General features: G+C 48.0%; 1 protein-coding gene across 1 annotated transcript in view; it reads right to left on the bottom strand.

Moving 5' to 3' along the window:
* Positions 1–731: 731 nt before the first annotated feature.
* LOC142313054 (uncharacterized) overlaps positions 732–25,049 on the bottom strand; it is a 106,382-nt gene continuing 82,064 nt past the window's right edge. The window contains exons 9-11 of the mRNA XM_075352040.1: positions 3,543–3,638; positions 3,255–3,345; positions 732–2,571 (exon numbers count right to left, since the gene is read on the bottom strand). Coding sequence (XP_075208155.1) covers positions 1,658–2,571; positions 3,255–3,345; positions 3,543–3,638 — 1,101 coding nt within the window. The 3' untranslated portion in view covers positions 732–1,657. The remainder of the gene's footprint in view (positions 2,572–3,254; positions 3,346–3,542; positions 3,639–25,049) is intronic.

The following is a 25,049-nucleotide window of genomic DNA, read 5'->3' as shown; positions in this document are numbered from 1 at the left end:
GTATTAAAAACAAAAATGTTCTAACTTATGACTATGTCCGAAACGCGTTAAGTTTCTCCTGTATCACACGTGGTGCAATGCGTTTGTTGGCTGATTTTTAACAAATAATTTTTCAAGTTATTTTTAAGGAGATTGTGCCGAGTCCATATACTTCCTTACTTCTACTGCTTCACCGGTGTGGACTGGCCGGAGGACTTCGTGCACCCTGAGGATTTTTGTGGCGTCGGATGACAGGTGAGCTGAAACCAACTTCACTATTGTAAATGATCTGGACCTGGGGGACTTGGTTTCCTATAACTTGGCTAAGTGTTCTAATCAATCCTTTACTTATTGTCAACTTGGACTCCTCCTAACCATCATTTCTATCATGATTGTTTATGCTTGCATTAGTTGTTTGGGAGAAGACAGATACAAAATGCGAATTAAGTATCTCCACCTTGTTGACTGATTCACCTTTTTGATTCTGCAAGACTCCAATAGTCTCCTTCACTTTTCTTTTGCTTTTAACATACCCCCAAAATGCTTTTACCTTACTCTTGGCTTCTTTTGCAAGTTTCAATTTGTGTTTAGCCTTAGTTCCTTTGACGCTTGTCTTGCAGAGTCTGCAAACTGCCATCTATTCTTCCCTCGGTATAATCACAACATAAATAATAGCCTAATCTGTACAAGCTAATATTTCCCAAAGGAAATGAGATATTAAAACATTAAAACTATACTTTATTCAGCTCTGCAGTCACTATTGCATAATGTAGTCAGATTACATGCTCAAACAGGTATAAAGTCCTCGTACAACCCTATAGACCCATACAAAGTCGGGTAATTGTCCCCATTTAGTCTCATCTGATTAATAAGACACCATAATTATTAGACGTGGCATGTTTGGCATCTGACATTTGCCTCAGCATATGTCCTGATAATGTATACCAGAGAACTGCTTGTCAACCCCTTTAAGATGCAGTTATAGTGTTCATATAAAGGTGAAATATATTACATACATGGTGAAATATTTCAACTTTTTCTACGAATTCTACTTGCTGATGTTTATTGGTCATTGCATACAATACATTTCCTCAATATAATTTATTGTTCTAAATTGCTTTCTCTTTTAGACTTGTGACTTCACTTTGACTATAAGTTAACTTTTAGGGTACGTGCCTACGATCAGTAGCTGCTGCGTCCTGGACGCGGTGGGTTCTGACCTGCAGGGCCGTGAGTCTCCCCCGCAGATGGCCGCAACTGCTCATGCCCACGATCCAGGCTCGGGCAGTTGCGTTTTCTTGCTTCTCGTCTCCCTGCGGAGGATGCTTGCGACTCTGCAGCAAACAATTTAACATGCTGCGGCTCGGACAGTAGCACCGCAGGTCAATGTTTGCTGCTGAAAAACCAAGCACAGTGGGCATGAGATTTCTAGAAATCCCATCAGCTTTGCTTGTACTGTACATTGCAGCATTCTGGATGCAGCTAAAGCATGCTACATCCAAAACGCTGTGAAAACTGATGGTGGCCACACACCGTAACTGAAAATTTTCATGCACAATTCATCAATAAAATAATCATATAAAATATGAAATGTCTAATACCCTGTGTTATTTCTCGTATGTTAAAAAAAATGTAATTTCTTTATTAAAAATTTTCCCATTCTCAAGATGAAAAATGGCTACTGCCATGTGTGACTTCTAAGATGTACGTTAAGATTTGATTTGCTAATAAAACATTTTCCACATTCTGAACAAGAATATGGCTTCTCCCCTGTGTGACTTAATTCATGTTTAACAAGATCAGGTTTCCAAGTAAAACATTTCCCACATTGTGGACATGAAAAAGGCTTCTCCCCTGTGTGAGTTCTCAGATGTGCGTCAAGAGTTGATTTGCTAATAAAAAATTTTCCGCATTCTGTACAAAAAAATGGCTTCTCCCCTGTGTGAATTTTTGTATGTCTAATAAGATTTTGTTTGCAGGTAAAACATCTCCCACATTCTGGACAAGAAAATGGCTTCTCCCCTGTGTGAATTCTCAGATGTGTAGTAAGATTTTCTTTCTTGTTAAAACGTCTCCCACATTCTGAACATGAAAATGGCTTCTCCCCTGTGTGGATTATCAGATGATTAACAAGCTTTGCTTTACAGATAAAAGCCTTTCCACATTTAGAACATGAAAAAGGTTTCTCCCCTGTATGAGTGCTTTTATGTTTAACGACTGCTCGTTTGTAAGTAAAACATTTCTCACACTCATCACATGAAAATGGCTCCTCCTCTGAGTGAAATATCTGATATACAGGAAGACTTGAATTCCGAGCAAAACATTTCCCACATTTTAAACATGAATATGGTTTATCCCCAGTATGAGTATTTTGATATTCAGCATCTCTTTTGATATTTTCATGTTGCTTAACAGTCTGTAATGAAGCAGAAGATAGGTCTTGTTGATAAGGAATAGATGATAGATTTTTGTGGTGAAGGGCTGGCTGTATATCTGGAATAATGTCATAATCTTCATATAAATATGGTGTGATACCATAATCGGCTGCTTCAAAATTTGTAAATGGCAGATATCCCTCTGATGCACAGTTATCTGCCAAGAAAAAAAAATATATATTTTTAAAAAATGCTGCCTTTTGAAAAAATTTGTATTAAAATTCAGTTATCAGCTGACGAAGACGGGTACAAACTGCAGACAGCAATGCAAGGACTAATATATTATATTAACCCATTAACGACAGCTGATAAGCTTTTTAACAGCAGCCTTAATCCTCAGTGCCTCTGTTTCATGTTGCTGAGGATTAAGTGTATACTGTAGTGCCCCCCAGCAGGATACAGCTGTATACAATAGGTGACACCCTGCGGTCATCTGATGTCCCCAGGGTATGATGGCCTGTTAATCCCAGCTATTTGCAGAGTCTAAAAAGCAGATTCTAAAAGGCAGAGTCAGTGAGAAACTAACAGACACAAACATCAAAGTAAAAAATATTCATATCCAACAAGGGGACTGAGTAAAAAGCTATACACAAGTTAAATCTATAATAATAATAATAATAATAATAATAGTAAGCGCACACAAAACACGAAAACCCATTTTACCACTAAAAACGCTACTTTTGGGTTAAGGAAAAAAAATATATATATATATATATATATATATATATATATATATATATATTTTTTTTTTTTTTTTTTTTTTTTTTTACACATAATTGATATTGCCAAGTCCAGAACGACTGTCATGTTATTTAAATAAATATAGAAGCTACTACTCACCTGGGCGGTTATCTGTAGGAATCTCCTCTTTACTCCGCTCATCACCCCTCACATATGTCTCTGTAGTATTAATATGGGTCAGATCTTCCCCCTGAAACAAATATTGTAAAAGTCACAGACAGATGGAGAAGTCCTATCTATGATCAGCTCTAATCCTGCCATCTCCACCGCTCTCATTACACAAGTATAACACATATAATACTGGAGGATAAAACAAGACTGAGCACAAGACCTTCACAGCCGTCTACACATCATAGGGAGATTTCATGGCACCTTCTCTCCATCTACCTGATCATCCTGAGGAACATCGGCATCTTCTTGTTTACAGTCCTGTGGGAGAAGAGGACGGGGACATCTCTCTGGTGTGGTCCTCTTACTGGATAGAACTGGAGGAGACACATACAGGGGCTGAATTCATTCCTTACATACAGATAATTATAGGCCGTGTGTATTTAGTCCTGTCTATTACCTGGTGATGTGAGGGGCTGGGGAACCTCCATCATGACGTCCTTGTACAGATCTTTGTGTCCTTCTAAATACTCCCACTCCTCCATGGAGAAATAGACGGTGACGTCCTGACACCTTATAGGAACCTGACATATACAATGATACCGTCACCCCCGATCCCTTCATAGCGTTACTGTATAATGTCCCAGCATTCCCAGCAGTGTCACCTCTCCAGTCAGCAGCTCAATCATCTTGTAGGTGAGTTCTAGGATCTTCTGGTCATTGATGTCCTCATGTATCGGGGGGTGAGGTGGAGGCCCCGTGATTGGGCTCAGGGGTCTTCCCCATCCCTCAGACACAGGGGCCTGACAGCGCTCACTAGAGGTCTTCTTCACTACTGTGTAATCCTGATTATGGAGAGACACAGTAAGAAATCTCACTCCAGACATTTCCAGAGTCCTCACCTCTCCAGTTCTGTGCATCTGTTATTCCCATAGATAAGAATGATGTAATGTGACGTCATCAGAATCTCTCACCTCTCCAGTAAGCCGGAAGAGGATCTCTAGGGTGAGGTGTAATATCCTCTCCGCCATCTTGTCCCTGTCCATATCCATCCTTCACGGGGCAATCAGGAGGATTCTCTTCTATAGAGCGATTGTTCTCCCCCAGCATCTAATGTGTATGGAGCCTGAGCCCAGTAATGGGGAATCTCCACACACCTCCTCCTGCAGAGCCGCACACTAGATATATGGCTGCTCTGTGCTTCCAGGACCTGTGATGATGTCACATGGAGGGGAGGAGTCAGGGGTCACATGATCAGCTCCTCAGTGTATGCAGGACTCTGCTGTGCTGTTGTCATGGTGCTGGATGAGGGGAAGTTTATGTGTGGATGTAATAAGCGAAGCCATGTGTGTACGAGTTGTATGGAGCAGAGTCGTGTGTGTGTACGATGTGTACTGAGCGGAGCCGTGTGTGTACGAGGTGTACGAAGCGAAACAGATTCTGTATGATGTGTACAGAGCAGAGTCGTGTGTGTACGATGTGTACAGAGCGGAGCCGTGTGTGTGCGAGTTGTACGGAGCAGAGTCGTGTGTGTACGATGTGTACTGAGCGGAGCCGTGTGTGTACGACGTGTACGAAATGAAGCAGATTCTGTACGATGTGTACAGAGCGGAGCCGTGTGTGTACGACTTGTGAAGAGCAGGGTCGCAGCTATGAGATATGTACACAGCAAAATTGCATCAATACAAAGTGTGTGTACGACATATATGGAGTGGAGCCATGTGAGTAGAACGTGTGCTAAGCGGAACCGTGTGTGTACGGAGCAGAGTCGTTTGTGTATGAAGTGTATGGAGCGGATCCATGTGTGTTCGACATGTATGACCCCCGTCGCACATGCGATATGTGGTGATTGCTGCCGTAGCGAACATCATCGCTACGGCAGCTTCACACGCACATACCTGCTCGGCGACATCGCTGTGACTGCCGAACTATCCCTCCTTCAAGGGGGAGGTGCGTTTGGCGTCACAGAGACGTCACCGCAACATCAGTAATCGGCCGGCCAATAGAAGCGGAGGGGCGGAGATGAGCGAGACATAACATCCCGCCCACCTTCTCCCTTCCGCATTGCCGTCGGGATGCAGGTAAGGTGATGTTTGTCGCTCCTGCGGGTTTACACACAGTGATGTGTGGAGCTGCAGGAGCGACAAACAACATCGTATCTGCGATCGACCCAACATTATGAAAATGAACGACGCTACATAGATCACCGATTTTCGACGCTTTTGCGATCGTTTATCGTCGCACCTAGGATTTACACATTGCGATGTCGCTACCAGCGCCGGATGTGCGTCACTAACGACGTGACCCCGACGATATTCCGGAAGCAATGTCGCAACGTGTGAAGCCCCCCTTAATGTGTTTCATTGATCACTCCTCAAAATTGATGTGGTACTTCCGGATCCGGTCCTGGCTGAGGTGGAGGCATAAAGAAGAAGCCCCCGCCACCCCCCGTGGAATCAGTCAGAATAAAGCTCCCCCGTTTACGTGGCCGCACCGCAAGTAACACAGCGGGGACCAGGAGGACGGCAGGCATGGAGAGGTACCTGCTACGGAGTGCCAGCGATGGAGAGGGATCCTGGAGGAGCGGCGACGCTGAAGGGCTACAGGGCATGGAGGAGATAAGCATGGTGCCTGCGAGCCTGCTGGGGGAGGAGCCAGAAAACAAGGCAAGAGAAACAGTAACGCTGGGCCGGAGAGGGAGAGAAATAGAGGATATAAACGAGGAGGCAGAGATCACTGATGCTGCAGAGAAGTGGATGCAGGGGTCAGAAGAGGGAGGATCGCAATGGGAAGATGAAGGAGACATAGAAGGAGAAGAGAGAGAGGAAGAAGAAGGCGGAGCTGAAGGGGTGCATGGAGGATTAGGAGGGCAGGAGGAAAATACAGGCCAGCAGTGTAGGGGGAACAGATCTGGCCAATCTTCCCAAAAGTTAAATAAAATCATTAATACCCCTTTAAAAGGAAACAAAAAAAGTGCAAGCACAAAACTATTACAATCTGGAAAATCACTAGGAGAAGGAGACAGAGGATCAGCACAGACAAGAAAATCTAAGGCAATAGCACCACCTGCAGGTCATAATGAGCAACCGCAAGAGTTCAATGTGGATTATAAAAAACTGGCAATAGAAGTGGCATCCCATCTGTCTAAAGAAATAAAAGTGGCCATTGAGGCAGCTATACAAAATTCACTTGCCACTATACAAAAGCAGTTAAGCGACCACGCTAATAGACTAACAGACACAGAACAGAGAATTTCTGATTCTGAGGATGTAATCCAGAGCATGCAGGAGCAAATTGCAAACCTAGTGAAATCCAATGAATATTTAAAAGACAAGGCAGAAGATCTAGAAAACAGATCAAGACACAACAACCTGCATATTGTGGGGCTGCCAGAATCGGTATCTTTGGGACAGCTAGACAGCATATGTGAGCAGGAGCTACCACAGGCCCTGGGCATAAAAGCAAAGTTTAGAGTGGAGAGGGCCCACAGAGTGGGACCACTGAGGCAACAGGAGGTGAACAAAGGGGAAGGACAAAATTCAAATAATAAACCCGCACCAAGAGCCAGACAGGTGATAGTCAAATATCTCGACTACAAGCACAAAGAGGAAATACTGAGGGCTTTCAGAGACCAAAAACGCCCATTACAATACCAAGGCAACAGACTGCTAATCTTCGGAGACTACTAATCTTCGGAGACTACTCTGCTGATGTTTCTAAGAGAAGGAAGGAATTCAGTAAAATATGCACATTCTTGTACAACAAAAGAGTAAAATGCCAGCTGCTCTACCCAGCTATACTAAAAGTCAGAAACCCTAATGGCTCGTTCTCATACTATAAACATCACAAGGAAGCGGAAAACACCCTCATGTCAGAGCACGACAAGAACCGGACGGGAGGACAGGTCAGAGGATCCAGCGGAGGAGGCACCAACGGAAGAGGATACCCCACAGGCTTGGGAAGAGAGAAGGAACAACACAGAGGGCAAATACAAAGTGAGGTCGGAGGAGAGAGGAGACTAAAGCGGGCTTTACACGCTATGATATTGCTAGCAATTGCTAGCGATATTGTACGCAAAAGCACCCGCCCCCATCGTGCATGTGATTTTGTGTGATCACTGCCGCAGCGAACATTATCGCTACGGCAGTGTCACACGCACTTACCTGGTTGGCGGCGTCGCTGTGACTGCCGAACTATCCCTCCCTCAAGGGGGAGGGACGTTCGGCATCACAGCGACGTTCACCGCGACGTCACTAAGCGGCCGGCCAATCAAAGCGGAGGGGCGGACATGAGCGGGACGTAACATCCCACCCACCTCCTTCCTTCCGCATTGCGGCCGGCGGCAGGTAAGGAGACGTTCCTCGCTCCTGTGGTGTCACACACAGCGATGTGTGCTGCCGCTGGAGCGACGAACCACATCGATAATCAACCGTTACCGATTTTTGGTTTTGGGACGACCTCTCCATGGTGAACGATTTTCACCATTTTTGAGGTCGCTTAAGGTCGCTGGTAAGTGTCACACGCTGCGATATCGTTAATGACGCCGGATGTGCATCACTAACAACGTGACCCCGACGATAAAACATTAATGATATCGTAGCGTGTAAAGCCAACTTTAGTCCAATCCAGCAGCACAGCCCTAGGTCGGGTCTCAGGGACCAGCGACCGGAGAAAAATCCGGACACATGATTTATCCATGCGTAGCAGATCGAGTCCATTCGGCTGGACGGTGCCCCAATTTTCAAGACTGATCCGATTGTTAATATCTCACTAAGGTTTTTCCATATTTACCATATTGCATTAATACTGACATAGCGGTCGCTGCATGTTATGCGGGGGATAAAGTACAGGATATGTTTGTTATGGGGGGTGACTTGGGAGCTTCATATGTTGGCTAGGAAAAGGGGAAGTCACTAACATGGCGAAAAGCGCCGACACTCCCTCAAAAGGGACAGCATGTTGCATAATTGTCCGTTATTTGTTTTTTCTTTGTTGTTCTGGGTTATATTTTCAAGTTGGGGAAAGGAAGTGTCATTCTGGAGAAGCCATCTGTGAGCTTAGATTTAGCCGTCTCGTCTCTACTGTTGCTGGGGTCTTGAGGGGTGGAAATGGTAAGTGGTCTACTTAGGCAAAAATGGTACAATTAACAACGTGGAATGTTAAGGGCCTAAGATCACCCAACAAGCGAGCAATGATTCTAAGGCACCTGAAAAGATTAAAAACAGATATTGCTCTCCTACAAGAAACCCATTTGGGGAGGGAGGATTTTTTTCGCATGAAGAAATTCTTGGTAGGTTCAGTTTATGGGGCAGAGGCGCAAGGTAGGAAGGCGGGCACATTGATTTTGATAAACAAACAGCTCAGTCATGAAGTAGTGGCTCATGAGGAGGATGATCAGGGAAGGTGGCAACATCTAACAATTACTAGTCCAGCGGGCATACTCAGTATTTACAATGTATATGGTCCAAACTCGCATCAGATTATGTTTCATGATAATATGAAAGCTATCATACTATCAGATGAGGCACCCAACATCATAGTAGCGGGAGACTTCAACACAGTACCGAACTCGGCTGAAGACAGAAGGAGAGGGGAGGGGGGAGGGGAGAAGGGTCCCGGGGACAAGAGAATGGTAAACAGGGATGTATCATTAGAAGATATAGGGCTAAAAGATATATGGAGGCTAACCCACCCACACGATAGGGAATATACACACTTCTCCTACCCACATGACAGTTGTTCGTGCATAGATCAAATTTGGATGTCTCGGGATCTTGTGAATGGAGCAAAAAACTGCGTGATTGAGAATAGAATATGGTGATCTCTGATCACAGTCCGGTGAGAGTGGACATCAGAGAGAATTTCAGGAGAGGTTCTGACATTATATGGAGATCCCCGTCGTTCCTCCTCAGACAGGATAATTTTCACAAGATACTGCGAGAGTGGTGGGAAGAGTTCACAGAGGACAACAAGGAACACAGGGAGACTCCAGTATTGTTCTGGGAAATGGCAAAAGCGGTTCTGAGGGGACGTTTGGTGGGATATGCGGCCATGATCAAATGGAGGACGAACGAGAAATATAACTCCCATAGTGAAACAGTGCAGCTAGCATATACAAATTATCTGGTAGATAGGTCTAGTTCGGCAAGGGACAGATGGTTGGAGGCAAAGAGGGGCTTTGACGAGTGGGCCAAAGAAAAGGAACAACTCTTTTGGTCTCACAAGGAAGCTGATCTTCATAGATTCGGCAATAAGGCAGGGAGAATGTTTGCAAATTTGGCAAGGGGTAGCAGAAAAACAACGGTAATCTCCAAAATTAAAACAAAGGGAGGGAGGGTAACCACAGATCCCAAATATATCAACAAGGTGCTGGGGAAATATTATAGAAAGCTATATGGGTCAAGAAACAATGATTTCACTGACGAGGACGATTGTTTAAGACAAGCTCAAATGCCTAACTTAACGGAGGAAGAGCTGGGAGCCCTAAATGCGGACATTTAAGTGGAGGAGGTAACAAGAACAATCGGGGAGCTTAACACCAATAAAGCGCCAGGACCTGACGGTTTTAATAGTGAATTTTATAAAGCACTTAAAGGATCTGATTGCACCAGACTTAACCTCAGTTTTTAATGCAATTCTGGGAGGAACAGAAATCCCTAGAAATGCCAACATAGCATACATTAAATTACTCCCGAAGGGTAACAAAGACCTAGATGATCCCTCTAGTTACAGACCCATATCGCTAATTAATCAGGATTTAAAAGTAATGTCCAAAATCATGGCCGATAGACTAGCACTGATTTTGCCTAGGATAATCTCCGAACATCAGGTCGAGTTTATCAAAGGGAGAAATGCGGTTACCAACATCAGGAAGACGATCTTAGTGGTAGATGCGGTTAGATTGGGGCGTACTGAGGGAGGGGCAAAACCTGCTTTAGTTACACTCGACGCTGAGAAAGCGTTCGATAATGTTAATTGGAACTGGCTAGATAAGGTGATGGAGGCCATAGGAATTACCAGTTAAATGAGACTTTACATCAGAAGTTTATATGCCAACTCGGGAGCAAGGACACATACCCCGGGCTTCCTGTCGGAAGTGTTTCCTCTGATGAAGGGGACGAGGCAGAGCTGCCCGCTATCCCCCCTACTATTTAACCTGGCAATTGAGCCATTATCTAGAGTTCTCCAGGGTCTTAACAGCTTCAAAGGGATTAAAATAAGGGGGGCAGAAATGAAGATAGCGCTTTTTGCTGATGATGTGATACTGTATATGGGAAACCCAGGCGTGGACTTACCCCAAACCCTTGACATGATTGAAAAATTTGGATCATTCTCAGGCTTTAAGTTAAACAAAAAGAAGTGCAAGATCTTGTTCTTGAGGGGAGGTCATGGGACTGTTGGGAGAGATGGTTGTACATGTGGGATCCCTATAGCACAGACATCAATCAAATATCTGGGAGTGCAGATAGGGAGAACGGTGGAAACAATTTATAAAATGAATTATGGCCCGCTGATCCGAAAAATCATAACACAACTAAGGGGATGGAAAGGCTTACCCTTACCATTGCTGGCAAGATGCCACTTGATAAAAATGATGAGCTTTCCTAGGCTGCTGTATCCCTTTCAGACAAGTCCACTACTATTAAAACTAAAAGATGTTAACAGACTCAATGCAGCATATGCGGATTTTGTGTGGAGGGGAAGGAAACCCAGAATAAAATTATGCACATTGATGAAGTCAGTGGAGGAGGGAGGAATCAATTTCCCGGACGTTAGGGGGTATAACCTGGTGTGTATTATGAGACACGTGATCGACTGGTTGAGAGAAACAAGTAGACACTCAGATCATGACATGGAGAACAAATACGCAATGGACCTGAAGTCCATTCTCCACGCCCCATTGTCTAGGACTGAGGGTCACATAAGAAACTCTATCATATTCTGAGACACCATGTTAACTTGGAGACTAGTTAGAAAGAAACTGTGACTTTCCTGGAAGGTGTCTAAGTATTTAAATCCCTGGGCACCCCCAAACTTCCCTCAGGGACGAGACAACAAGTTATGATGGAAAAAGAAGGACATCAAGAGAATGCAAGATGTTATGAATGTGGAGGAGAGACGGTGGATGACAGGAAGGGAAGTGCTCGATAAATATGACCTCAATAACATTCACATTATCCAGTATCAGCAATTGAAGTTTGGAGTAATCAGAGATCTTGGCGAGATTGGAAGGGAACTGAACAAAAGTCTGATTGATGAGCTCCTGGAATGTGAGGTTACAAATGTAAATGTATCCCAAATTTACCGAACACTTAGGGAGGTATTAATATCTCGGGAGGATAGTCGTACCTTATTAGCATGGGAGAAACAACTGAAAGGTCAAGAAGTGGTGGGAAATATATTGAAAGGGTGGGTCCAAATGTGGAAACACATCACCAACGAGGTTGGAGAGACATCCAGTTTAGGATTTTACATAGGGCTATTGTAGGTTTCATTCCGGGTAGAGGTGCACGTTGTCCAAAATGTCAAGCAGAGAAAACAGATATGCTACATGGACTCTGGGAATGTAAGGAAGTGCAGAGGTTCTGGAATCGAGTAAGAATGTTGGCCCAATCTACATGGGGCATATATTGCAGACCAGAATTAATGGTGTGGATTTTCCATTTCTTTGAGGGTGGAGTCAAAGGGGGATCAAATACTCGGGATAAAAGGACATTTGCAATCATACATGACTTGGCCATGATAGCTAAAAGGTGTATCTTAAGACACTCAATACAGAGGGAGGGTCCATCTACAAAGGAGGTTATTGGGGAATTGCATACTCTTCTGAAGTTGGAAAAATTGGAAGTGGAAAGGGATAAGGATCAAAAGACAGCCGCGTTCTTTGGGAGATGGAAAAATTTTATTGAACACCACTTCACACGGGGAGAAATAAATAACTTGGTGACACCTTTCATACACACGGAGTGGTATCTCCTGAATGAAATCCAGGATAGCTTGGGCAACCTGAGGCTCACTTAGTCGGGGCTCGAGAGGAAGGAGGAGGCGAGACATCAAGGAAGTATTAAGACACATCATTGATTTTGGAATTATTAAAGAATGACACAGGGGTTTAAGGGACTATATTACATCTAGTTTATTTTGACTTTCTAGTTCGGTTCCTTTATTGTCATTTTTCATGGAAGAATAATCTGGACTAGCAAGAGGCGGTTGTACCCCTCTTTTTCTTCTTCTATACCCAGGGCTGTATTTTGCCTTCGTGCTGCCCTAGGCACTTTAAGTGGTCGCGCCCCTTAGTGACAACGTAAAACTGAGTTTTCGCACACGACATCTGTTTAAGGCAGATCTACTCTGTAGCACACTTTAAAAAGTATCAATAAGAAACGAACCCCCCCCAATGGGAATCACCACAGGCACACCAAAACATAGCATGAGTATAAAATATTCCCACCACACCGTCCCCACTTATATACTGTGACTGTCACACTGCCCCTAATAAACTACACACTGCCCTCCCTTATAAACTACTGTATATCCACCACACCTTCCTCGATTATGAAATATGATCTGTACATTGTGAGGAGGGAGCAGCATGATGTGAGGACAATGTCCCATGCATGCTGCCCCCTCCTCACAATGTCCTATGCATGCTGCCCCCTCCTCACAATGTCCCATGCATGCTGCCCCCTCCTCACAATGTCCCATGCATGCTGCCCCCTCCTCACAATGTCCCATGCATGCTGCTCCCTCGTCACAATGTCCCATGCATGCTGCTCCCTCCTCACAATGTCCCATGCATGCTGCTCCTTCCTCACAATGTCCCATGCATGCTGCTCCCTCCTCACAATGTCTCATGCATGCTGCCCCCTCCTCAGTGTCCCATGCATGCTGCCCCCTTCTCACAATGTCCCATGCATGCTGCCCCCTCCTCACAATGTCTCATGCATGCTGCCCCCTCCTCAGTGTCCCATGCATGCTGCCCCCTTCTCACAATGTCCCATGCATGCTGTCCCTCTCCATGAGCTCCTAATGCTGCCTTCCTCTTTTCCATAATGAGACCTTCATGTTGCCCCACTCATGCTAAGACCACCACACTAACGCTTATGCTGAGACCCCCCACACACACACTACCCCACTCTTGATATTGACTCCCCTACATTGCTCCACTCCATACTGATCCCACACATGCTGCCCCTTCTTCACAATGAGCTCCCAATGCTGCCCCCTCTTATTCTGAGTCCTTACACTCCCCCCACCCAATCGATTTTGTCATTGCACTATCCCTCATCCCTTGTCATTTGTCTCTAGCATTAGCCCCTCTCTCCCACTCCCCCAGCATCAGCCTCTCTCCCCCAGCATCAGCCTCTATCTTCCCTCAGCATCAGCCTCTCTTCCCCAGTCTCAGCCTTTGCCTCCCCCCAGCCTCAGCCTGCCCCAGTCTCCGCCTCAGCCTCCCTCCAGCCTCCCTCCAGTCTCAGCCTCAGCCTCCCTCAAGTCTCAGCCTCAGCCTCCCTCCAGTCTCAGCCTCAGCCTCCCTCCAGCCTCCCCCCAGTCTCTGCCTCCCTCCAGCCTCCCCCCAGTCTCTGCCTCTGCCTCCCTCCAGCCTCCCCCCAGTCTCAGCCTCAGCCTCCCTCCAGTCTCAGCCTCAGCCTCCCTCCAGCCTCCCCCCAGTCTCAGCCTCAGTCTCCCTCCAGCCTCCCCCCAGTCTCAGCCTCCCTCCAGTCTCAGCCTCTGCCTCCCTCCAGCCTCCCCCCAGTCTCTGCCTCCCTCCAGCCTCCCCCCAGTCTCTGACTCTGCCTCCCTCCAGCCTCCCCCCAGTCTCTGCCTCTGCCTCCCTCCAGCCTCCCCCCCAGTCTCTGCCTCTGCCTCCCTCCAACCTCCCCCCAGTCTCAGCCTCTGCCTCTCTCCAGTCTCAGCCTCTGCCTCCCTCCAGCCTCCCCCCAGTCTCAGCCTCTGCCTCCCTCCAGTCTCAGCCTCTGCCTCCCTCCAGTCTCTGCCTCTGCCTCCCTCCAGCCTCCCCCCAGTCTCTGCCTCTGCCTCCCTCCAGCCTCCCCCCAGTCTCAGACTCTGCCTCCCTCCAGCCTCCCCCCAGTCTCTGCCTCTGCCTCCCTCCAGCCTCCCCCCAGTCTCTGCCTCTGCCTCCCTCCAGCCTCCCCCCAGTCTCTGCCTCTGCCTCCCTCCAGCCTCCCCCCAGTCTCTGCCTCTGCCTCCCTCCAGCCTCCCCCCAGTCTCAGCCTCTGCCTCTCTCCAGCCTCCCCCCAGTCTCAGCCTCTGCCTCCCTCCAGCCTCCCCCCAGTCTCAGCCTCTGCCTCTCTCGAGCCTCCCCCCAGTCTCAGCCTCTGCCTCCCTCCAGCCTCCCCCCAGTCTCTGCCTCTGCCTCCCTCCAGCCTCCCCCCAGTCTCTGCCTCTGCCTCCCTCCAGCCTCCCCCAGTCTCAGCCTCTGCCTCCCTCCAGCCTCCCCACAGTCTCAGCCTCTGCCTCCCTCAGTCTCAGCCTCTGCCTCCCTCCAACCTCCCCCCAGTCTCAGCCTCTGCCTCCCTCCAGCCTCCCCCCAGTCTCTGCCTCTGCCTCCCTCCAGCCTCCCCCCAGTCTCTGCCTCTGCCTCCCTCCAGCCTCCCCCAGTCTCAGCCTCTGCCTCCCTCCAGCCTCCCCACAGTCTCAGCCTCTGCCTCCCTCCAGTCTCAGCCTCTGCCTCCCTCCAACCTCCCCCCAGTCTCAGCCTCTGCCTCTCTCCAGTCTCAGCCTCTGCCTCCCTCCAGCCTCCCCCCAGTCTCAGCCTCTGCCTCCCTCCAGTCTCAGCCTCTGCCTCCCTGCAGTCTCTGCCTCTGCCTCCCTCCAGCCTCCCCCCAGTCTCTGCCTCTGCCTCCCTCCAGCCTCCCCCCAGTCTCAGCCTTTGCCTCCCTCCAGCCTCTTCCCAGTCTCTGCCTCTGCCTCCCTCCAGCCTCCCCCCAGTCTCTGCCTCTGCCTCCCTCCAGCCTCCCCCAGTCTCAGCCTCTGCCTCCCTCCAGCCTCCCCACAGTCTCAGCCTCTGCCTCCCTCCAGTCTCAGCCTCTGCCTCCCTCCAACCTCCCCCCAGTCTCAGCCTCTGCCTCTCTCCAGTCTCAGCCTCTGCCTCCCTCCAGCCTCCCCCCAGTCTCAGCCTCTGCCTCCCTCCAGTCTCAGCCTCTGCCTCCCTCCAGTCTCTGCCTCCCTCCAGCCTCCCCCCAGTCTCTGCCTCAGCCTCCCTCCAGCCTCCCCCCAGTCTCTGCCTCTGCCTCCCTCCAGCCTCCCTCCAGTCTCAGCCTCTGCCTCCCTCCAACCTCCCCCCAGTCTCAGCCTCTGCCTCTCTCCAGTCTCAGCCTCTGCCTCCCTCCAGCCTCCCCCCAGTCTCAGCCTCTGCCTCCCTCCAGTCTCAGCCTCTGCCTCCCTCCAGTCTCTGCCTCTGCCTCCCTCCAGCCTCCCCCCAGTCTCTGCCTCTGCCTCCCTCCAGCCTCCCCCCAGTCTCTGCCTCTGCCTCCCTCCAGCCTCCCCCCAGTCTCTGCCTCTGCCTCCCTCCAGCCTCCCCACAGTCTCTCCCTCTGCCTCCCTCCAGTCTCCCCCCAGTCTCAGCCTCTGCCTCCCTCCAGCCTCCCCCCAGTCTCTGCCTCTGCCTCCCTCCAGCCTCCCCCCAGTCTCAGCTTCTGTCTCTCTACAGCCTCCCCCAGTCTCAGCCTCTGCCTACCTCCAGCCTCCCCCCAGTCTCTGCCTCCCTCCAGCCTCCCCCCCAGTCTCTGCCTCTGCCTCCCTCCAGCCTCCCCCAGTCTCAGCCTCTGCCTCCCTCCAGCCTCCCCACAGTCTCAGCCTCTGCCTCCCTCCAGTCTCAGCCTCTGCCTCCCTCCAGCCTCCCCCCAGTCTCAGCCTCTGCCTCTCTCCAGTCTCAGCCTCTGCCTCCCTCCAGCCTCCCCCCAGTCTCAGCCACTGCCTCCCTCCAGTCTCAGCCTCTGCCTACCTCCAGCCTCCCCCCAATCTCAGCCTCTGCCTCCCTCCAGCCTCCCCCCAGTCTCAGCCTCTGCCTCCCTCCAGCCTCCCCCCAGTCTCAGCCTCTGCCTCCCTCCAGTATCTGCCTTTGCCGCCTCCCCCCCCCCGCATGCGCAGATCTCTGGTCTGCATTAGAGACACTCCCACGCTCCTTATGAATCCACTTACCTGCTCCAGTGCCCGCCGCCATCTTCCTGGCTCACGTGAGTATCCTCTTCTGACACCGGCTTCCATCACGGCGTCCTCCGTGGCGTCCTGCTGCGAGCTCTGCATGTGACGTCCACACAGCAGTGGACGCAGCACAGAGGAAGGAGCTGATTGGCGCGCGCCTGTGACCCCGGAAGTGCAGGCGCCGGCAGTTCCGGGGTCAATCAGCTCCCTGTGCTCGGCGGCCACAAAAAAAAAAAAAAAAAAAAATTTTTTTTTTTTTGCTGCCAGAGGGTGCCGCCCCTCACAATCTGCCGCCCTAGGCACCGGACCACGGGTGCCTAGTGGTAAATACGGCCCTGTCTATACCATACTCTGTCAATTGATTGTCCTTCCCTTGTAATCATACTCATTTTGTTATGGTTTTTATAAAATTTGGAAAATCAATAAAAATGTTTGGAAAAAAAATGATGTAGCTTTCTCGGAACCAGCTCCGTTATCTCCTTCCCCAGTTGTTGTTGATGGGAATCTATAGTTTCAGATAGCAAAGATTGTAGATTCTCGCTTTCTACGCTGGGCACTTCAAAACTTGGTGCATTGGAAGGTTTACGGTCCAGAGGAGAGAATGTGGGTATCAGCATTTTTTTGTTAATGTAATCAGGTAGCTCCAGTCTTTTAATTCCTCAAATCCAGATTGGCCTTGTCTTGAGTGTCCGGAGTCCCCACTTAGCAGGGGGGGAAGTGTCACAAGGGTACTACATCAGAGCGTGTTCCCCTCTATTTCGGGTGTCAGGATCAGGAAATCGCAGTGCATGGTGACACGCACACTTGCGTGTGTTAAAACGGCTGGTTTTGCAGATTCCCCTTGGTCCACTGCTGCAAGGGTTAAGTAGTGCGTCTGGTCTCCTAACTCTGGATGAAAAGCAGGGTCTCAGCTTTTCTGAGTTTTCCATTCACCTCTGCTATAAATACTCCTGCACTCACCTGCAGCTGTACCCTGAGTTCCCTAGCATTCCCTATACAGGTACCATTATGCTATTTAGTACACTGTGAAGGCTAGGACATCAATGTAAAAGTTGTGGATAACTTCTTTAAATTGTATATTAGAAATATGGTACTTTACAGGTGCTGGGTTGGGATAGAGCTGGAGAGTCTTCATATCCACCATAATCCTTTAGCCTTAATTTCATATTGCTGGACTTATGTGGAGTGTTTGCATCATTCAGACCAATGAACACAACAGGCAGGTCCGTGATACTGTTGTTGAGAAGTTTAAAGCCGGATTTGGTTACAAAAATATTTCCAAAACTGTAAACATCCCAAGGAGCACTGTGCAAGCAATCATATTGAAATGGAAGGAGTATCATACCACTGCAAATCTACCAAGACCCAGCCGTCCAACCAAACTTTCATCTCAAACAAGGAGAAGACTGATCAGAGATGCAGCCAAGAGGCCCATGATCACTCTGGATGAACTCCAGAGATCTACAGCTGAGGTGGGACAGGGAAGATGGTTAAAATTGATGGGAAGAAGGGGGAGCCAAATATAAGACCATTCTTGAAGAAAACCTGTTGGAGTCTGCAAACATTATTGGGAGGCATAGACATCACTGACGGGCACAGACATCAATTGAGGGTGTATACATCACTGGTAGGCATAGACTTGGCCTCTTGATCAGACTTCACCTTCTCAGAGGCTCTTTTCACTTCTGCAGCACCAGCTGTTTCTTGGGTCTTCACTGCATTACCTTCAACTTCATTTTTGGTCTCTAAAGTGTCACCTTCAGCCTTTTCTTCTTTTACTGCCGGAGTGTCACACCCTTCAGTATGGTATTTTATTCCTTTTAGAGCTTTGGCGCTGTTTTCACTGTTAACCACCCCAGCAGTGGGTGGTTCACCTGTCTGCTCACCATGACCTCTGTGGATTTTTCCTCCACCAACACTCTCCAGGATTCCTTCTCCTATAGTGCTTTCCAGGATTTCATCTCCTATAGCACACTCACTCAACAGACAATCAGCTTCACACTTGGAAATCATAAGGGACACGACCACTTCCTTGGTCAGTTCAAGCGCACATTCCTCTTTCTCTTGTAGGACCTCACTGTCTGACTCTAAACTAGCAGGTGTTACAAGCAACATGCCTTACTCAACCAGGTACTCAATATTCTCTGCACTCTCAGATGGTATACCTTGTTCTACCTCTCGGCGCTTATTATGTCTCTAGCGTCGGGTGGAAGTTTTACTCTTCTTAATTGTCTCTTCTTTACTGCACTCTCTCGTCAGTTTATTAGAGTTACAGTCTTTACTGGAGTCATCGTCACTCCGAATGGTATCCTGGACTACCATGTCTCCACTTAACCAGGTGGCGGTCCCCTTTCCTAGAGCACCCCGTTTTGAATGGCCACACTAGTGTTTATTCCTCTAAACGTCACCTCACTAACTTGGGCACATCCACCATTTTCTTTGGTCACCCCTCACTTTTTTGCGTCCCAGAGGTGACAGTCCTCTCTCCTCCTTATTACACACACACATACAACAAGGAACCCTTTAGCCTTCTGCTGTGGTGGGGCTTCCTTCTGGTTGTTCTGGCTCTTACCCACGTAACTATACCCACATCATGAAATTCACAACCTTTGGCAGTCTCAATGACCACTATGGCCAACAGATATTGATTACTGTCCCCATAACTGCCGCTGACTTCATTCGTCTTTCCGTTAAGTCTACATCAAGCGTGGCCCTTACCACAGTCACCAAGCTTGCTGAGTCTAGTAGTGCAGTCATAGGTTCTTCATTCACCTCCACAGAACACTCTTGTGGCTCCTTGTTAGAATAGAAGTCTATATTGCAGATCGCCGCCACTTGGGGTTTAGGAAGCGTGTTCCTCTTGTGAAGATGGGCCGTTACTTTCGCTATCAGTTTGGTGAAGAAACGCCAAGCTACTGACAATCCGAAGGGGATGACTCTGCATTGAAAGTGTTGTATCGTTCCTCCGATGTATAGGGTCACTCTGAGAAATCTCTGATGTTCCACATGTGTAGACACATCATGGTAATAAGCATCCTTTAAGTCCAGCACGGCCATATAACATCCCGGAAAAAAGAATCTTAAGGGTCCCTTAAGGTTTGACTGCCCTTTTCAGATTATCTGGAACGTCTTGTGTGCACGCGGGAAGAATAACAGACTGCGGGCGGTTAATAGTCTCCTCTCATGACGGACACAAGCAAGATACCACTTTGTTTATTGTTCACAAGACTTTTATAGTTCTAGATAAGAAAAGGGTGTATATTATAGTAAGGAAAATCACTGAATATGTGTATATATATATATATATATATATATATATATATATATATATATATATATATATGTTTATGTGTTAGTAGAAAACAAAAGCATTCTTAAATTTGTATGTTAGGCTACATCAACTAGACTACATATCTGGGTCTGTGAAATGGCTGAATTAAGTATTTCAGGTTACTTAATTCTTACCCCATCTGTCCCCCCTAAAGACTTATTTCTGCCATTTCCGTATACTATAGGTACTGCATTCCCTTAAGAAGAGAGGGAGAGAGATCTGTTGGGAATACCTGCCTGACTGAACGTTGAAACAGGGCTGAAGAGGGAAAGGGATTTTTTTCACAGGTTTGGGACCAAGGACTCCTAGGCGAGTCCTCACCCTTTGTAGTTGGACTTTCCCATGTCTCATGGTTCTCTAAGTCCTCTCTTCTACCTGTTTTGGCAATGGTGGCCTGAGACTATACAGGTCTTTTTAAAAGGATAAATACAAGCAAGACTATCAGTGTAGCTCTGGTGAGTCGACCCTTCTGCAATGTAAAAATATAAAAATTGTACATACCTGTGCTAAACCAAAATATATCTTATATAGAGACCTTTTTGTTAAGAAAAGAAAAGAAAACATGCATTTGGTTCATGACAAGGCCAGTTTTCACCTTTACCTTCTGTATTTTTACCTTGACTGCCTCATTCAGCAATAACGTCGTTTTCTGCACCAGATTGCCCCTGACCAAACTTGGAAAGAAATCTACACAACACGCACAAACTTTCATAAAACCTGCTCATGATATACATCTATAATCAATCTGCAGTTTCTGGAACAGGTAAAACAGATGTGGTGTGTGTTTCTGCGGAGTCTTCACAGTTTTTCTTACATTGTTTTAGGCACGAGTCTTACAAGACTGGGTGTAATACTATTGTATGAACTGAGGATTTCGATTGCGTTAGGGCAATGACAACCAGAGACGGTTTCTTGGTGCAAAGAAGTTTTATAATATGCAACCAACAATATGTACACAGGAAAGAACATAAACACAGTAGAACATAAACACAGTAAATACCTGCCAGGTTCAGAGCAAAGGGGAATTCCCGGGACAGCGCACCGGACTCCCCCAGGGAGGCCACCAGGAGCGAACCACTATACAGGGGCTGTCTGGCGATCATCCCAGAAGGCCTAAATGCGCAGCAGCCGGGACACAAAAGGGCAACAGGTTATAGTCCAAAAATGTCCGTACTGGATGTGGAACGTGGGTCCTAGGGTGGATATGTACCGGAAGGGACCGGGCACAAACGCCAACCGGAGACGGCAGAGTCCGGGACCAGCGAGGGCACAGCTCGATGAGACCAGGTGGAGTCCAGGGCCGGTGTCAGGTGATTCACCAGGATCCAAAACAGCAACCAGGAAATTAGAGCAGCAGGGCAGGAGTAGACAGGAAGCAGTATACTCAAGCAATTAGACTAAGCTTAGGGGCGGGCTTTTAAACAGATGAGCAGGAAGTAGGGCAACAGAACAGAAAACTCCATGCTAACAAAGGGCAAGAGCCTTCAGAAGCAAGCTGGAAATCCCGGAACACTGACAGTACTCCCCCCCCCCCCTTCAGAAACGGCCCCAGGACGAACCAGGGCCAGGCTTGTCCGGGTACCTTCGATGAAACTGAGCAATTTTCCGGGGCGCTCGGATGTTTCCCACAGGTTCTCAGGAATCATCCTCGGGGAGTACCCCTGCGAACGAACCAGATACTGAAGCCGATGCCGATGGAGCCGGGAGTCAATAATGTCCTCAACCACAAACTACTCCTGGCCATCAACCATTACTGGTGGAGGAGGAGGCACGATACGTCCCTGAAACGAATTAGGGGAAACTGGTTTCAGCAGGGAAACATGGAAGACCGGGTGTACCTTCAAATTCCGCGGTTACTTCAGCCGAAAGGCCACAGAGCTCTCTATCCCGATGATCTTGAATGGACCAATGAATTTCTGCCCCAGCTTCTGAGAAGGAACACCCAGTTTTCGATTATTGGTGGACAACCACACCGAGTCCCCTACCTTATACATGGGCGCCTGTTTCCGGTGAGTGTCTGCTGACTTCTTGTAACGCTCCTGAGCTGAAGCCAAAGAGTTCTTCAAAACCTCTAGATTTTGCTGTAGCTCCGTCAATCTGTTCTCCACCGCTGGCACCGAAACTGCTACTGGTGACCTAGGCAAAATACTCGGATGATAACCCAAGTTAGCGAAAAAGGGCGTTACCTTAGTGGAGCTGCTCTGAGTGTTGTTATACGAGAACTCCGCCAAAGGAAGCAGCTTCAACCAATCGTCCTCCAGATGGCTGACATAACATCGCAGGTACTGCTTCAGGGTTTGATTAGTCCGTTCAGTTTGCCCATTTGTCTGGGGATGGTATGCAGAAGACAAACAGACATCAATATGGAGTGCAGAACAAAACCCTTTCCAGAATTTAGAAGTGAACTGCACGCCCCGGTCAGAGATGATCTCGTCAGGTACCCCATGCAACCGAAATATATTCTGGATAACCAAGTCCACTGTCTCTGCGGCTGAGGGAAGACCGGTACATGGAATGAAGTGAGCAGCCTTTGTCAACCGGTCCACTACCACCAAAATGGTATTGTTACCGCCCGAGATGGGCAACTCCACAATAAATTCCATTGAGATGGATCCCCAAGGGTGAGATGGTACGGGTAATGGTTGAAGGAGCCCCATAGGAGCCACATGAGGGACCTTGCACCGGGCACAAACCACACGAGTGGACATAGTCTTTCACAACCTTTAAACAGGTAGGCCACCAGAAAAAACGACTCAGAAATTCCTGCATCTTCTGTACCCCCCTATGACCTGCCTGTCATGGACCAACTTGAGAACCCGAAGTCTTACAGCCACCGGGACATAAATATGTCGCTCTCTCAACCACACACCATTCCGAAGGACAAGAGTCACATCATTCGGAGGGGCAGCAAGAAATACGTCACCATCATAGGCCAGCTTGATGTCCTTCCACAAGTCCTGGTCCCGGATTACGCCAACAAAATTGGCATCTGATAAAACGGTCTGACACGGGGTTCCAGGCACGGAGTCCATGGCGTGGATTCGGGACAAGGCATCGGCTTTCCCATTATGTGACCCTGGATGGTACGTGACGATAAAATTGAACTGGTTAAGGAACAGGCTCCAACGGGCTTGCCGTGGAGACAGGCACCTGGCAGATTTAAGGAATTCCAGGTTACGATGGTCTGTGAGAACTATCACTTGTTGCGCTGCTCCCTGTAAGTGGTGTCTCCATTCCTTAAAAGCAGAAATAATAGCCAACAATTTCTTGTCCGCAATGTCATAGTTCTTTTCTGCAGGGGACAACCGGTGAGAAAAGAAGGCACACGGGTGCAAGAGGCTCTTGTCCCCAGTCCTCTGTGAAAGGATAGCCCCTAATGCATAATCGGAAGCATCAACTTCCACAATAAAAGGGAGTGCGGGATTCGGGTGTATTAGTATTGGCGCTGAGGTAAAACAAACCTTGAGACGATTGAAAGCTTCCTGGGCCTGGGCGGACCACACAAACTTCTGCCCCTTTTTTGCTAACAGGGTGATAGGACGGACGATCTCTGAAAAGTTGCGGATAAAGCGTCTGTAAAACTTAGCAAAACCGACCAAGCGTTGTACCTCCTTGATGTTTCCCGGTTCCGGCCAGTCTAGAATTGCCCGTATCTTGCCAGACTCCATGTTCAGTCCCTGGGGAGAGATGACATATACTAAAAATTGGATTTTTGAGCAATGGAATTCGCACTTTTCCAGTTTAATATACAGGTGGTTATCCCTCAGACGGGCAAGTACTGTCTTGACGTGCTCCTGGTGTTCCTGTAGGGAATCAGAAAAGATCAAGATATCATCCAGGTAAATCACCATGAACTGGTCCATTATATCCCTAAAAATATCGTTGACTAGGTGTTGGAAAGCCGCAGGGGCATTACAGAGTCCGAAGGGCATCACTAGATACTCATAATGTCCATACCGACATCTGAACGCTGTTTTCCACTCGTCCCCGGAACGTATGCGGAGTAGATTATATGCCCCACGGAGATCTAATTTAGTAAATATTTTGGCCTGTTGTACTCTCTCCTATAGTTCGGGAATCAACGGCAACGGATGCTGGTTCCAGATGGTTATCTTATTTAGTTCCCGGTAGTCGATACAAGGTCTCAGAGTCCCCTCTTTCTTCTTCACGAAAAAGATGGGTGCCCTCCCTGGTGAGGTAGAAGGTCGAATAAATCCCTTGGCTAGGTTTTCATCGATATAATATTTTAGTGCTTGTAACTCTGGGGCCGCCAACGGGTAGACATGACCAAACGGGATCTCTGCCCCTGGGAGTAATTCTAAGGGACGATCATACGGTCTATGCAGGGGAAGCTGATCTGCTTTTTTTTGTCGCATATATCTGCAAATTCATTATAAACCGGGGGTAGAACAGGTACCTGTACAGTGCCCTCCGCATTCTGTTACTGGAACCGGTACAGTTGGACTAATGGTTGGACCACTCTGGGGTGGGAAGGATGTTTCTTTAGTCTCCCAATCGATGACTGGATTTGTAGACCGCAACCAAGGAATTCCTAAAATTTTCGGAAAATGGGGAGAAGAAATCAACATGAAAACAAGGGTCTCCTGCTGACCTGGTTTCATCACACATTCAAGGGGTACTGTTTCCCGATCAACTGGTCCGGAAACTAATGGAGAACCGTCTACCGTCTCCATGGTAACCGGTGAGGATCTTTGTTGAGTCTGGATACCGTGTTTCCTGGCAAAAGAAGAGTCCATGAAATTTCCCCCTGCCCCAGAGTCTATCATAGCAGATGTAGGAATTAACTGTCCCTCCCACCGTATCTGAATGGGAAGCGAGCAATGGGTGTATTTCCCTTCCTGGTCCTTAGGTGAAGTTGACATCAATGTCGAGGGAAATACCGCATCCAGATGTAAACTTGCTTCAGAGACATCGGACTCTGCATCCGTGTTGTCATACTCTGCCACTGCTGCCAGTACCTTATTCGGGCGATTGGGACGTTTTGGGCAGTCAATCAGAAAATGGTACGATTGACCACAATAGAAACACAAACGCTCACGGAGCCGATGTTCACAACGTTCGTTGGTCTCTCGCCTTTGCAGAGAGTCCACTTGCATAGGAACATCCTTGGCCTCCTGTGGCGTCTTGTGAGCGGGTTCCCTAGAAGGAAAAGCAAAGTTGGTTACCTGGTTTACAGCTGCCCATTTTTCCTGTCTGCGTTCCGTCAAGCAGGTATCGATACGCACACAGTGATGGAGAAACAGTTCAAAATCCCGTGGAGATTCGGC

The sequence above is a fragment of the Anomaloglossus baeobatrachus genome, chromosome 5 (genome assembly GCF_048569485.1).
Source record: "Anomaloglossus baeobatrachus isolate aAnoBae1 chromosome 5, aAnoBae1.hap1, whole genome shotgun sequence".
Classification (NCBI taxonomy): Eukaryota; Metazoa; Chordata; class Amphibia; order Anura; family Aromobatidae; genus Anomaloglossus; species Anomaloglossus baeobatrachus.
Note: the sequence above shows the minus strand (reverse complement) of the source record. Positions and strands in the feature narration are given on the sequence as shown.